Genomic DNA, 13,739 nt, shown 5'->3' with positions numbered 1-13,739 from the left:
AGTGATATCATGTCTCAAAGCTGCCAAAGTCTTTTTTTAAAGGAAAAGAGCTTTTGATGGGGTTTGTGAATATTCTTAGGGAGTTTAAAAAAAAAAAAGTATAAGATAAGGCAAGACTTATGACTTAAAGTAAAATATTATGTTGAGAAATATTTTTTAAGTTCTGTTTTCCAGGCTTCTGTTAGAGGTAAGATTTTTTTTTTTTTTAATATGGCAGCCTTGAGCCCCCTTAAATTCCATACAAGATTTTATGCGTGTGTGCATTTTTCTAGGGAGAGGGTCCAGGTTTTTTACAACCCACGAAAATTTAAAAATATGCCTTAGAGTAGACAGATTATGAATGAGAGTCTATAAATTATTACTGTTATAAGCAAGGTTAAGGTCAGTGTGGTGTAGAACCTTTAGGACAGAATAATGTTTTAATCTTTTACACAACTGCCACCATTTACTAATACGAGAATAGAGATCCTATTAATCAGGGATGATAAAGCTGAAACTTTTAGGAAGGCTGCTACAAAATGATACAGCTATATGCAGGGAAATTAACCGTGATTCTTGCTCTTTAAGCCAATTATTATGAAACTAAAGTGTCTTCTTTGAGCCATTTTACCTTATTTCTACACTTTGTAAAATTTCCCAAATAGTAGGCTCTTCGTTTGACTTGTCCACAAAGTCTACCTTGTATTTTACGTTTAACAGTTCTTTCCAGCTTAGGCTGCAAAGGATGGAAACCAAGTCTTTAAAACCAAGTACAGTTTGGAGCAATTCCTTTTATTCACAGTGATTTGGGATTGTGAAACTTGGCTGTATCTCTTTCCCTGTGACTGAGGGCTGCAGCCCACGGTGGGAGTTGTTGGTACTGAAAATGCACTGTTTCTCTTTGCCTCCATAAATCACATCTTAGCTCTACCCTTGTGTTCAACATCCACTAAGTAAAAGTCTATTTTTTTTTTCCAAGGAGCACGAGGCTCCTCACCCTATCTTATCTAATTGTGAAGTTTAGATTTTACAGTTACTTGTATGAAATCTTTTTTTTTTTTTTTAATCAGTCTACAACATAGGCTCTATAAACTGGTAAAGAGTACTAATTTTTAGATGGGAAAATTCTGTCTAGAAGAACAACTCAGCTAAGACCTATGTTTGATACTGTTGGCTTTCAAAACTTAACTGGAATGAACAAGTCACTGTACTGCACATACTGCCTCTGGAGCCTGAACAGTGAAACAAAAGAGTTTACTAACAGTTCATTTCAAATGCCTGGTTTTTAGCCAAACAAATTTAATTTTGAATTTCACTATACCTACCGAAAATACCCATACAACTTTCCAGGCTGGCAAATTTTCTTCTGCAATGTAAATTCAGAAAGTCAGAATTTCAGTGTGAATTAAAATCCACGGCTACTTCCACTTTTGATGAAGATTTTCCTGGCTCAGCTTCACATCTCTTCTGCAGGAAGTCTCTGGGTCACAAAAGACACATGGCTAAAAACCTTCATTTCCTTCTCCTGTTGGGTTTACCCACTTGTTCCAAAGGGCCAAGATACAGCAACGTAAAGAGAGAGAGGGTACAGAAACATCATCTGCAACTTATAAGTGAGTCACTATCCTTTATATTTTGTCCACGAGGAAAGGTAGAAACTTGATTCTCACAACACTGTTTGCATGTCATTTCTAGTCTGCAAGGTAAAATTTGGGTCGAAGACCCGAAGTCCAAAGAAGCTTTCCCAACCAAACCCATTCCCTCCCAGTGAGGGAAAGTAATAGTCAGGTCTGATATCAAAGGTGAGTTTTGCGCCTGTAGAGATGAATTCAGAAGACAGAGCATTCACCTTGCCTCCCTGGGCCACAGAGCAGCTCTTTTTAGTAAACAGTGCACCAGTTGCTGCCATCGCTCGGCATCAGCCCTCCAGTAATGAGCAAAATAAGGTCAACGAACCACCAAATCCCAAGTCCTCCAAGTGTCAACAGCTTTCCTACTGCTGTGCCAGTGTGTCCCAGGCAGAAGCGGTCCACTCCAAAACAACCCAGGAAGAAAGAGTAGAGTAACGTGGTTATGAAGTAGTGTCCCGTATACCTAGGCAAAAGGAATGAAAAGAACGATGTTTTACTACACAAACATAAATTTAACGTAAGTGAAAAGATGGCGAAAAAGTGAAAAGCAGTCCCTCTGGGGTATCTTACCCCCCCATCTTCCCTGAAAAGAAAATCTCTCGATGGTCTAGGGTTCCAAAAGAGTACTTGCTAAGATAGTGGCTTCTGCAGAGTTGGATAGGAAATCATGAAGCACATTTGCACAACGGGCATCCTGGTGGGAGTGGCGTCTGGGCCCCTCCCTCTCCCCCATACCGGCTCCATTCCTGACGCTCAGGGGTCTTCTAAGGAAACACTGTCTTTTCCGTAGATGAACGCTAGATTTCCAGATAGCCTTCCTGCTGTTTTGTAATGTCAGCAGCTAAAAGCGAAGACTGCTTCATGAGGACTTTTGTCCTTACCCACTGTGATGACGTTCGATTGCAGCTGCTCTAATATCATCAGTAAACATAACCATAGGCTCTGACCATTAGCAGATGCTATGAGTAAACTCTCTGCCTTCAAGTGGAACTTGCAGAAATGACCCTAATCCTTTAAAACCAAACCAGCTGCTGTTCAGTCGATTCTGACTCATGGTGACCTCATGTTTCAGAGTAGAGCTGATGCTCCATAGGGTTTTCAGAGGCTGTGACCTTTTGGAATTTGACCACTGGGCCTTTCTACAAGGCACCCCTGGGTAGATCTGAACCACCAACCTTTCAGATAGAGGCTGAGCACTTAACCATTTGCACCACCCAGGGACTTCTAATCCTTTATGATGAACTGATTTTCAGGGAAGAGGAGCCCACACTTTTCATAATAAAACCTTTATCCCTGAAATACTAAGGCCATTTTCACAAGGTTTATGACTATCATAGGAATTTTAGAGGTAGATCATCTGGTCCAACTCCTTCATTTTGTAGATGAGGGGACAGGGACTCTTGTTTGGAAGAGACATTCAGAACTCATGATCTCTGGTCTCAAGTCCAGTGTCCTCTCTACTGTAACCATACTGCCCCCACCAATGGATTATGCACAGTAGTAATCATTTCACTTTAACACTTAAAACACCAAAAAACCAAACCTGCTGTCATTGTGTTGATGGCTCCACCTTTATCCAAGTACCAAACCAAAAAAACCCATTGCCGTTGAGTAGATTCCGACTCACAGCGACCCTACAGGACAGAGTAGAACTGTCCCATAGAGTTTCCAAGGAGTGGCTGGTGGATTTGAACTGCCAGCCTTTTGGTTAACAGCCGTAGCTCGCCATAGCTCTTAACCATGACGCCACCTAGGCTCCATCCAAGTAACAACTTCTCCAAAGTAATACTTACTTTATACAAGGTTTATTTTCTCGTAGGAAGATCCTAGAACCAGCGCACTCAATTCCATCTAGGGCCCGGCACTGGACTGCAGTGTGCTCCACATCGCTGTAGGCCTGACCACCGAACTGTGGGATAACAGCCCAAAAGAGAAAACCCACTGAAATCAAGTTAACGTAAAATATATCTTTATATTCATTAGTAAAAGCTGTCTCAGGGCTACCATTACTGTAACAAGGTTGGGGTAAACTGTGTGTGTTCAAGAGCAAGAGATTTAGTGATTTTTAGATTAATCCACCCTAATTGTAGAATATTTTCAATAAACTTTTTTTTTCCTTCGTTTTGACTGGCTTCTTCAGTAATAAAGTAAAAAAATTCATCGTAAGTTTTATTAAATATCACTTAGAATAAAAACTAAAAATCCAAACCCGTTGCTATCGAATTGATTCTGATTCACAGTGACCCTACAGGACAGGGTTGAACTGCCCTGGAGGGTTTTCCAAGGAGCAGCTGATGGATTTGAACTGCCGACCTTTGGGTTAGCAGCTGAGCTTTTACCTTCTGTGCCACCAAGGCTCCACCATTTAGAATAAATGAACACAATGCTTAATAATTCTACATTTGCAGGAAAAAGGGCACATTACTGAGCATTTGGGAATGAGTTAAAAAAGTCGGTGTGTACTAGAGATCTGTTTTACATACAGTATAAGTTGAAAAAATTAGGAAAGAATTCAGGATATCATCTGATTCAGGAGTTTATTGAGTACTAAAAATTTAGTACAAAATATGTTTCCCCATGACTCTCTAACACCTAGCCAAGTTTTGACTTGCATTATGCAACGTAATATAACTTAACGGTGAGTTCATGGCAGGGCAGCAGGAACATGAACTTCATTGGTTTTTGGGAGACCAACTAGAAGGCGTGTCCCCACTTTAGGAGTATTATTAAATGGAAGTGAATGGCTTCTTTCCATTCCAAAAGGCCACTGGTACCAAAGGCTTCTTTTGGAATACTTTATACCAGGACTGGCTGCCACTGAGTCAATTCCGACTCATGTCGACCCCATGTGTCAGACTAAAGCTGTGCTCCATAGGGCGGCACAGTGGTTAAGAGCTCAGTATTTATTACCTCCAAATGCTCAGTAATGGGCTCTTCCCTGCAAATGTAGATTAAGCATTGTGTCCATTTATTCTAAATGGTGGAGCCCTGGTGGCACAGAAGTTAAGAGCTCAGCTGCTAACCAAAAGGTTGGCAATCTGAATCCCCCAGTTGCTCCTTGGAAACTTTATGGGGTAGCTCTACTCTGTCCTATAGGGTTGTTATAAGTCGGAATTGACTTGATGGCAATGCGTATACATAGAGTTTTTGATAGCTGTTTTTTTGGAAGCAGATCACCAGGCCTTTCTTCTGAGGCATCTCTGTCTGGACTCGAACCTCCAACCTTTCAGTTAGCAGCCAAGTGTGTTAACTGTTTCCAGGGACTCCTGGAATGCTTTAGCCTCCTACAAAGACATCTACTGATAGACCCTATCTGTGTCCTAAGGATATGATGGAACCTGCTTGTCTGGTGAAAAGGGAGGTCATTTGAAAAAGGGGGCTTTGCCCCAAATGCATGTGTAAGAAAGATACTGCCCAACTCGTCATCAGTTTTAGAAAATGGACAGTCTTTCTCTTGCCCTTATAGGAAAGTACATGCCTTGAAGTATAGTCTGCGGTGACATTTAAGCTTGAAATCTGTCCACGTCAATGGCTAAAGGAATCCAAGACAGATTACTCTTTGCATCTAGGTAGTTCTGGCACAAAGACTACTCCTTCGGCCACTGACCCTGGCCATGCTGGAAATGCCAGTAATAGTCATTCTGATGAAATTCTACAAAAGAGTAATTTTGTGCCCTTTATACTCTTCTATAATAACACTTAACCAGTGGTTAAGAGCACAGCTGCTAACAAAAGGCAGTTCGAATTCAGCAGCCACTCCTATGGAGCAGTTCTCTGTCCTATAGGGTTGCTATGAGTTGGAATTGACTCGATGGCCATGGGTTTGGTTTTTTGGGTTTTACTTCTCTACAGAAGAGTTTGCTTCTAAAACAAAACAAAAACCCACCTTGAGACAACCATAGCCAAGTTCCTGGGATGCAGTTGTATTTCCAACATGATCCACTGGGTCTTCACATTCTATAAATTCATCAGGTCTGTAAATCACCAGGAAGACGATCATCCTCATCAAATGGTCTTTGCAAATTGCTGTTTGCTTGTACATAACCACAACAGGCAGGAGACATTTCTTTGCCAAGTTTTCTGGGGCTTAATTTCACCCTTCCCCAAGCTTAAAGGTGGTGTCAGTTAGATTGATATACAACAGGTCAAAGAGCCTCCAAATGACCCTTTTACTGGGGGTGGGTGGGGTTGTTTCTAGTCCTATTTTTACATGGATTCTAAACACCCAGCCCCCTGCACCACGTCCAAGCCCAAGTACTGGATTCTGCCTAGGCTTCATTTCTTCCCTAGGCAAACTACCACAAGGTTAAAAAAAAAAAAAAGGGCAAAATTTTAGCCATCAGAGTCCCTGCTCTCTGTGCATTTGTCAAAAGCTTTTTCTCATTCATCAAAGAGATGTTAATAAATGGCTTGGTTTTGCAATGGTAAGGATATTGCTGTTAAGTGCCTTGGAGCCAGGGACAGGTCGTTTATTTACTCCATTTCTGCCTTACTCAGTACCAGCACCTAAACAGCTAACACTTCATGAATTCTCCTTTGGCTCAAGGGTGCAGAACAGACAAGGCACAACCTCATACCATTCTTCCAGATACTATATGATGTCATTCTCCCTAGTCCTCCTTTCTCGGGGTTGCAAGGGATCTGCCACCCACACACAAGCTTTTCCCCTGCATGGGTGAGAAACCTGTCATATTTACCGCTCGCGTGTTGACTATCAGGTTGAGGATCTGAAAAAAAGCAGCCTCCCCTCCCCCCACCCCACAATACCCATAGATCCCTGGCCCCATCTCCATCTCCACCCGCCTCGACGACTGGGTAGCTTACAGGTAAGAGCAAAGGATGACTGGAGAGTGGGGGTCGCCATATTCCCAGCTCGGGGCGCCGGCGGAGCCCTCCGGATGAGCGGCGCCAGAGGATGTGAGCTCGGGCTCGTAGGTAGTATTTTGCGAGTGGCTCCGAGATACGCAATGCAGCAGAAGTAGATTCCCCAGCAGTAAAGCCGCCTGGCCGCACAGAAGTAAGTAACTCACCGGGCAACCACCCAGCACCATCTTCCCAGGCCCAGAGGCGGAGACCCGGCCTCAACCACAAACCCAGGCCGGCACCGCCGAACCAAGCCTTCAGCGGCCAGGCCTCTCCGCGCAGCCCCGCTCCTCGCCGCCAAACAGCCAATGGGCACGCAGCTCGACGCTCCGCCTCACCTCCGTTAACCAACCAGAAAAGGCTGAGCGGGTGGGCGGGGCCGAGCCTCGTTTCCGCTTTTCAATTCCTAGTCTAGGCTTCGCGCTCCTCCTCTTTCGTTTCCTCCAATCGGTTCCTTCGACCGGAGAAGTGGGGCGGTACGAGAGTAAAGGGGGCGGGGCCGGTAGTGAATGGGCGGTGCCAACTAGTCGGGTTTCTGCGGCCAGTTTCGAAGTCCCTTTATCCCGCCGGGGACTGGGTTTTTCTTACGTCAGCGTAGAGAGGTCGGGCGCGAGCCGGGACCTGGAGCCGAGTTGCGTCAGTGCCGCGCGCGTGCTCGTTCCCGGGGGCGCCCATTCCGGCCAGCCCAGGGGCCCGGGTAGGGTTGGGAAATGATGGAGGAGGCGGAGGCAGAGGCGACCGAGTGTTGACTGGAACCTGCGGAACCAGCCGAGATGGGGTCTGGCGCCGGCTCGTCCTTTGGGACTCTCCGCCTCCAGTGGCTGCTGTTGTTTGGCCTGCTGGGTCCAGTCCTCGGTGGGGCGCGGTCAGGTGGGTGTCTGCCCCCAGGGCCCTGACAGGTCCTTTGGGGTTGCTGTTTCCTAGGGTTGGGGCGCTCGGAGTTCACCGTGGTGCCCGGGAGTGGAGAGGCCTGGCCTCGAACCGGATCCGGGGTGGGAAGGTGAAGGCGCTACAAATGTGTGTGGACGCTGCTGAGACCTGAGGCTGAGGGTCTGGCACCCCAAACCTGGCTTCTTCCCACCGTTCTCCTATCTGGGCTCCCTTTCTCCTCCTCCTGCTTGGCGGGAGCATTTTACTGTGCGCCCCGCTCGCATCCCGCGCGGCGCCGGGTCCCGCAGACTCAGTCGGGACCACTCGGAATCAAACACTGACCTCGGCGTCTGCTGAGAGCCCTGGAGGCTGGGTGCACTTCCACACTGTGTGCAAGTTTAAAATGCTTTGAGCAAATTGAGTTTGATCTTGGCTGTAGAGTTAATGTCACTTGGAAAGAGACGGGGAGATGAAAGTTTTGCATCAGGTTATTATCTTGATTGGAGATTTTTGTCGTTCGTTTTATTAGCGGAGCCATCAGTGGGTCCACAGAGCTACACTGAGCGATGGAATAAAGGGGGAGACTAATTATTCTTGGATCATTTTCTTGTTGTAGCAACAATATTTCTTTTTGGAAACTAAGTGCTACATTTTTATAGCCTAACAGCCTTTTATCTGTGTTTTTGCTGGGTTTGCAATGTCAGCGGACAAATAATTCCTGCCCTGTTTAAACCACAGGATTAGCACAAGAATTATATCATTTGTGTGAAATTGTTTTTGGTCTGGAAAACTTTCCTTGAATACGTAAGGTATTAGAGATGCCGGAACATAGTGGAATCAAATGAACACTCCACCTTCTTTTGGGAAACGACATCTTTATTAAATTTGGCTCTTGTATTAAAATATTGTTTTCATGCTTGCATTTTCTCTGTCAATGATACAGTATAATGTAGAATAAAAAAATTAAATCATTGCTTTGAGAGACGTTCAAAGACTTGATGAAAGATTTCAATATAGGACACCTGACTTTCAGGAAACTGATTACATTTTTTTTCCTTCTTTGGCTTATTGTTTTTAAATTAAGTGAATAAGCCTCACCCAGTGTGGAAATTTTACTGAGTGGGAAGCTACCTAATCTTTTGTGGTTTAGACTGTTTACTAAGGTATTCTACATGGTTAACATTTACTGGTATTTAAGGTGAAGAAGATTATATATCCGGAGGTTTGGTAATCCTTGATTCCATGTGTTTGTAAATATAGATAAGACTATATTTTTAATGTTAATGTATATGTCAGTTATTATATGCTAGTGAGTTCAAACTGCTGACCTTTTGGTTAGCAGCCAGGCGCTTAACCACTGTGCCACCAGGGCTCCTTCATGTTAATTATGACATATGTGCAAATATGGGATATCCTTATGGTCTTTAGCTGTGGCTTCAACAGATTGTTATCAGCCCCTCACTGAAGCATATGTATGCTTTAGAAATTTATTGAACTACTAAACACACGATGCTCAATGCTGGCAGAGGGCAAAAGGGTGACCAAATGAGCTGGGTGATTGTTGGTGAATCTTACAAGCAAAATGGTAGGAATGCATTCTAAGCAGAAGAAAGAATTTTTACAAGAGTATGAAGGGGTAAAAGAACTTGATTTTAGGGAGCGATGAGAATGTCTATAAGCTCCAGCCAGTCTGTGTAAAAGAGAGGGATGGAAGCTAAAACTAAGGTAGGCTGGCACCAGCTGGGAAGCCTTCTATTGTCAGGCTAAGAAGTTTGGACTTCACCCTGTAGTAGTTCTTTGGGCAGTGAAAATTTTTCAGTAGGGGTGTGACATATCCTGAATTGTGAGATAAGTGGTAGCACAATTGAGGACAGAATATAGGAGGGGGAAGCTGGTGGCTGGCAGACCAGTTACAGTTAAGAGGCTTTTGTAAGAGTACACGGTGAGTCAGTTCAGTTTCCCTAGGGGAATGTTTTTTTAAAATCAGCTGACTAAATTTTTGTAATACAGGATGTTTAAAACATGCATTGAAACATTTCCCGCTAATAAAAGAAATTTGAGGACTCAAGTACCACCCACACATTAGTTATACGAGGAAGTTTTGGTAGGACTTTCATTACCACTTATAATGTGTCAATGAGGAAATACAGGATAAATTCCAAATAGTTGACTTAACAGTCATTTTTTTTGTACAACAAGGACAGACAAAGGTAACTTTGTCAAAAGTAAGAGGGGGAGTCAGGCATGAAACCTCTTCTGATTGTCTCATTTAAGGTAGTAATTATGATGCACATACTTAGAAATTTACTTACAGAGGACTGGTATTTCAAAGGAAATGGGTTAGAAAGTTTACTCATGGTGAATCACACTAAACAATGAACTATGTCATAAGAATTTGACTTTCGGTCCATATTAATCTTGTTTTTAGATGCCAGCAAATTATTTGAATTTGATCTGTTTGTGTTTGTGCTGTATAAGAGAATATAGTCTTTTAAATTTAAAGATAGTTTGGTTTTTAAACTTTTAGTAAAAAACAAAACATTTACAATTAGAGTATGTATGACACAAATAGCTGAACCCCCAAGTAGTTTTCAAAAAGCACTTAAAATTTTTACCTTACCAATTTGACTTTATACCATATTTATATTGACTAGCTCTTTGTTAAAAATTCAGCTCTCTTATAGAATTCTTAAAAGATGCAGACTCTAAGTGACTAAAAGCTTATTCTCAAAAGGTCCACAGCTCAAATATATAACATAGATAGCCTTACGATTTTTCTTTTTTCTCGTTGTTGTTGTTAGGTGCCATTGAGTCGGTTCCAACTCATAGCAACCCTACAGGACAGAGTAGAACTGCCCCATAGGGTTTCCAAGGAACAGCTGGGGAATTTGAACTGCCGACCTTTTGGTTAGCAGCTGAGCTCTTAACTACTATGCTACCAGAAGCCTTGGAGTAGTGCCGGTCTTTGAGTCAGTACTTTGGGACTGCATCATAAGTGAATCTTGTCCTCTTAGTATATTAGTAACCGGTGGTGTAGTTAGTTGTCATCGAGTCGATTCGACTCATGGTGACCCCATGAGTGCAGCGTAGAACTGCTTCATAGGGTTTTCAAGGCTATGATCTTTCGGAAGTAGACAGTCAAGCCTGTTGTCCGAGGCACCTCTGGGTAGGTTTGAAATGCCAACCTTTTGGCTAGTGGTCAAGCACGTAACCATTTGCACCGCCCAGGGACTCCATGTCAGTAACCACATTTTGTTTATTCATCCACTGAAGGGCACTTGGGTTGTTTCCATCATTTTGCTGTTGTGCATAGCGCTGCAGTGAACATCGGCGTACATGTGTCTGTTCCTGTTCCTACTTTTAGGGTATATACCTAGGAGTGAGATTGCTGGATCATATGGTAGCTCTATTTCTAATTTTTTGAGTACTCTCCGTACTGTTTTCCATAACGGTTGTATCATTTTACATTCCCATCAGTAGTGGCTAAGGGTTCCGGCCTCCCCATATCCTTGCCAACATTTGTTATTTTATTAATCTTTTTTTTTTAATCATTACCATTCTATTAGGGGTGAGGGCTCCGTAGGTTTGTCCATAGCTGATATTTCAGAAGCAGATAGCCAACGCTTTTCTTTTGAGGCGCCTCTGGGTAGACTCAAACTGCGAACCTTTGGGTTAGTAGCTGGGTGTGTTAACTGCACCATCCAGGAACTCTGGTCTTTTTGTTAAGATATATTTATTGAATACCTCTTCTATCAGTACAGGAAATACACGATGGCCTTCTTGGTCTGAAGTCTGTTGAAGGAACTTAATTCTCTAGGGCATTAAATTTTATAGAGGGTTGGTATTTTTCCCAAAGAGGCACATAAAAACAAATGACAACAAAAATGTCCCTTTTTAAATGTAAAGACCGGTAAATGTATATATATATATGGCACTCAAAAAAATGTAGGACTATGGGACATAGCAGTGGGAATTGCCATTAAGTAGTTTGAAGGTAGTTATTTATACGTGATCTATATTTATTTCAATGAAATGGATTGACACAGTGGCTGCAACAGTGGGCTTAAACAAAGCAACAATCGTAAGGATGGTGCAGGACTGGGCAGTGTTTCACTCTGTTGTGCATAGGGTCGCTATGAGTTGGAACTAACTCAGAGGCACCTAATAACAAGAAAGTGTATTTATTTGGGATTGGCCTTGTAAATAGAGTGAAAATATGTGACTTATAATAACAACGCTTTACAGATCTAATTACATCAATTTCTCTTCAAGAAATAATTCAAACAACAGAATTACCTTCTCTAATCCCATTATGTATGTGGAGCCCAAGTTTACTTTATATAGTGAAAGAACTTAAAAGTGGCTATTTGCATAATAGGCAGGAAGGAAAGTAGAAGACCCATAGTTGAGTCTTCATGCCTGTTTGCTGTGTAGAAACCTCTTAACTAATTTCCCGCTCCTACAGGCCTCTTGTGAAAAATATACTTAGAAGCCTCTAAAACACAGTACATAAAAAAGAACTAAAAAGTTAGTAAGAAGTAACACTGGCACCTTTTCCTTTCTTTTACTAAGTTCAGGCCACTTTAAGTTTTATGTTTCAACTTGTATTTTTATGTTCAGCCCATGTTTTCTAGTAATGTGATTTTGTCGGTGTGCTTATTATGTCGTATTCTAATACAACAGTTTGTATCTTCCATTGATTTTATTGTAGTAAGATTTTTATTTTCATTGTATGCTATAACTTTATGCCAGTGGTTGTCCTTTGGAGGAGATTTTGCTCCCCAGGAGACATTTGACAATATCTGGGAGATATTTTTGGTTATTACAACTGGGGATGCTACTGGCATCTAGTGGATAGAGATCAGAGACCACTAATAAGTATCCTTGCACAGGACAGCTCCCCACAATAAAGAATTTTTTTGGCCCTAAATATAAGTAGTGCTGAAGTTGAGAAACCACGCTTTGCACAAATTATTCTAATGCACTTCTTTCCTAGTAACTGGGAAAAATGTTATTTTGGTACCCGTGAGAAGGTGCTACTAATTGGAATTAAGTAAAGTAAGTGGAATTTGGGGAAGGTCTGTCCAAGGTATAAACAGAAGAGAGAGACAGAGACAGAGAGAGAGCAAAAACAAAATCAAAACAAAAACCCCGAGAACTAGAGATAAGAAAGGCATTAAAAAAAATATATGGGGATGAGGATTTTCATATAGGTAGTGTATATTATTTTTGAATGACATATCCAAAATATGTGCATTCGTTATGTTGTTTTAGAACACTTTATGGCATAGCTTTAATTCAATAATGGGTCCTTGGATTTCAAAACCAAGAAGTTACTGCGTTGGGAAAACCATACCCACAAATAAGTCTGTTTAATTTTATAAACAGAGTTTTATTGTGGTGAAAAAAGCATTTTGCAAAATGGGAAACACAGTGCCAGAATAATCTGAACAAAGTGCTTCCGGGGGAAAAAAATTAACATGGTGGGGTGGGGGGTGGGAGGTGAAAACCCTGGTGGTGTAGTGGTTAAGTGCTACGGCTGCTAACCTAAAGGTTGGCAGTTCAAATTCGCCAGGTGCTCCTTGGAAACTCTATGGGGCAGTTCTGCTCTGTTCTACAGGGTTGCTATCAGCTGGAATCGACAGCAACGGGTTTGGTTTTGGTTTAAGGGGGGTACAACTGGGCCATTTCTGACTGGTTAACATTTACTGAGTTGCAGGTGGTCTTGGTTGACACCTTTGCAAGAGTTGGCCTCCTTTGCAAGGGTGGTGTCTTAGACTGGGTTGTCTAGAGAAGCAAAATGAGTGAAGTGTATAAATATGTATGTATAAAGAGATTTATATCAAGGAAATGGCTCACATGGTTCTAGAGGCTGTAACGTCCCAAGTACATGGCTCAGGATAGATGTTTCTCATGATTCATGTAGCCACAGGGGCTGGTGAACCGAAGATTGGCAGGTCAGGAAGTAGGGCCCTCGCTTACAGGCTGCGAAGATTGATGAGTCCCAAGATCAGCAGGGAAGACACAGGTAAGCTGCTAGCTCAAGTCCCAAGAACTGGAGGTCAGATGAACAGGAGCCAGCTGCAGGATCCAGAACGAGCAAAAAGTACACAAGCCTTGTCAAGAATGTCCTCTTATATTCAATGCAGGCCACACACCCAAGGAAACTCCCTTTCAACTGATTGGCTGCTCACAGCAGAACCCATCATGGGGGTGATCACATATCAAATCTGAACAGGGAAGTGATTACAACATTATATGAGTGCCAAAACTCTGAGAATCATGGCCCAGCCAAGTTGACACACAATCTTAACCATCACAAGTGGCTACAGGTGACAGGATCTGGCTGACCATGAGTTCCCTGGATCATTTAAAATATAGTTATACAGAACATTG

At 42.5% G+C, this 13,739-nt stretch overlaps 2 protein-coding genes across 2 annotated transcripts in view; one reads left to right on the top strand and one right to left on the bottom strand.

Annotated features, from left to right (window-relative positions):
• Positions 1-86: 86 nt before the first annotated feature.
• On the bottom strand, positions 87-6,781 carry TM2D2 (TM2 domain containing 2). Its single transcript, XM_049866274.1, has 4 exons — positions 6,435-6,781; positions 5,497-5,584; positions 3,404-3,519; positions 87-2,073 (listed from the first exon to the last, which is right to left on the bottom strand). The coding sequence occupies exons 1-4, from the start codon at positions 6,659-6,661 to the stop codon at positions 1,860-1,862; spliced, it is 645 nt and encodes a 214-aa protein (XP_049722231.1). The 5' UTR covers positions 6,662-6,781; the 3' UTR covers positions 87-1,859.
• Positions 6,782-7,024: 243 nt separating this feature from the next.
• ADAM9 (ADAM metallopeptidase domain 9) overlaps positions 7,025-13,739 on the top strand; it is a 126,338-nt gene continuing 119,623 nt past the window's right edge. Inside the window, exon 1 of the mRNA XM_049865119.1 lies at positions 7,025-7,343. Within this exon, the coding sequence (XP_049721076.1) occupies positions 7,247-7,343 (97 nt within the window). The 5' untranslated portion in view covers positions 7,025-7,246. The remainder of the gene's footprint in view (positions 7,344-13,739) is intronic.

The sequence above is a fragment of the Elephas maximus genome, chromosome 22, assembly GCF_024166365.1.
Source record: "Elephas maximus indicus isolate mEleMax1 chromosome 22, mEleMax1 primary haplotype, whole genome shotgun sequence".
NCBI classification, from domain to species: domain Eukaryota; kingdom Metazoa; phylum Chordata; class Mammalia; order Proboscidea; family Elephantidae; genus Elephas; species Elephas maximus.
This window is presented reverse-complemented; position numbering and strand designations above follow the sequence as displayed.

Bases quoted from the DNA above. Each gene is read 5' to 3' on its own strand.
- TM2D2 (XM_049866274.1), bottom strand. From the start codon at position 6,661: ATGGTGCTGGGTGGTTGCCCGGTGAGTTACTTACTTCTGTGCGGCCAG. The intron at 5,585-6,434 runs GTAAGCTACCCA...GGTGATTTACAG, and splicing joins GTCATCCTTTGCTCTTACCT to ACCTGATGAATTTATAGAAT. The intron at 3,520-5,496 runs GTGGGTTTTTGT...GTTATCCCACAG, and splicing joins TTGGCTATGGTTGTCTCAAG to TTCGGTGGTCAGGCCTACAG.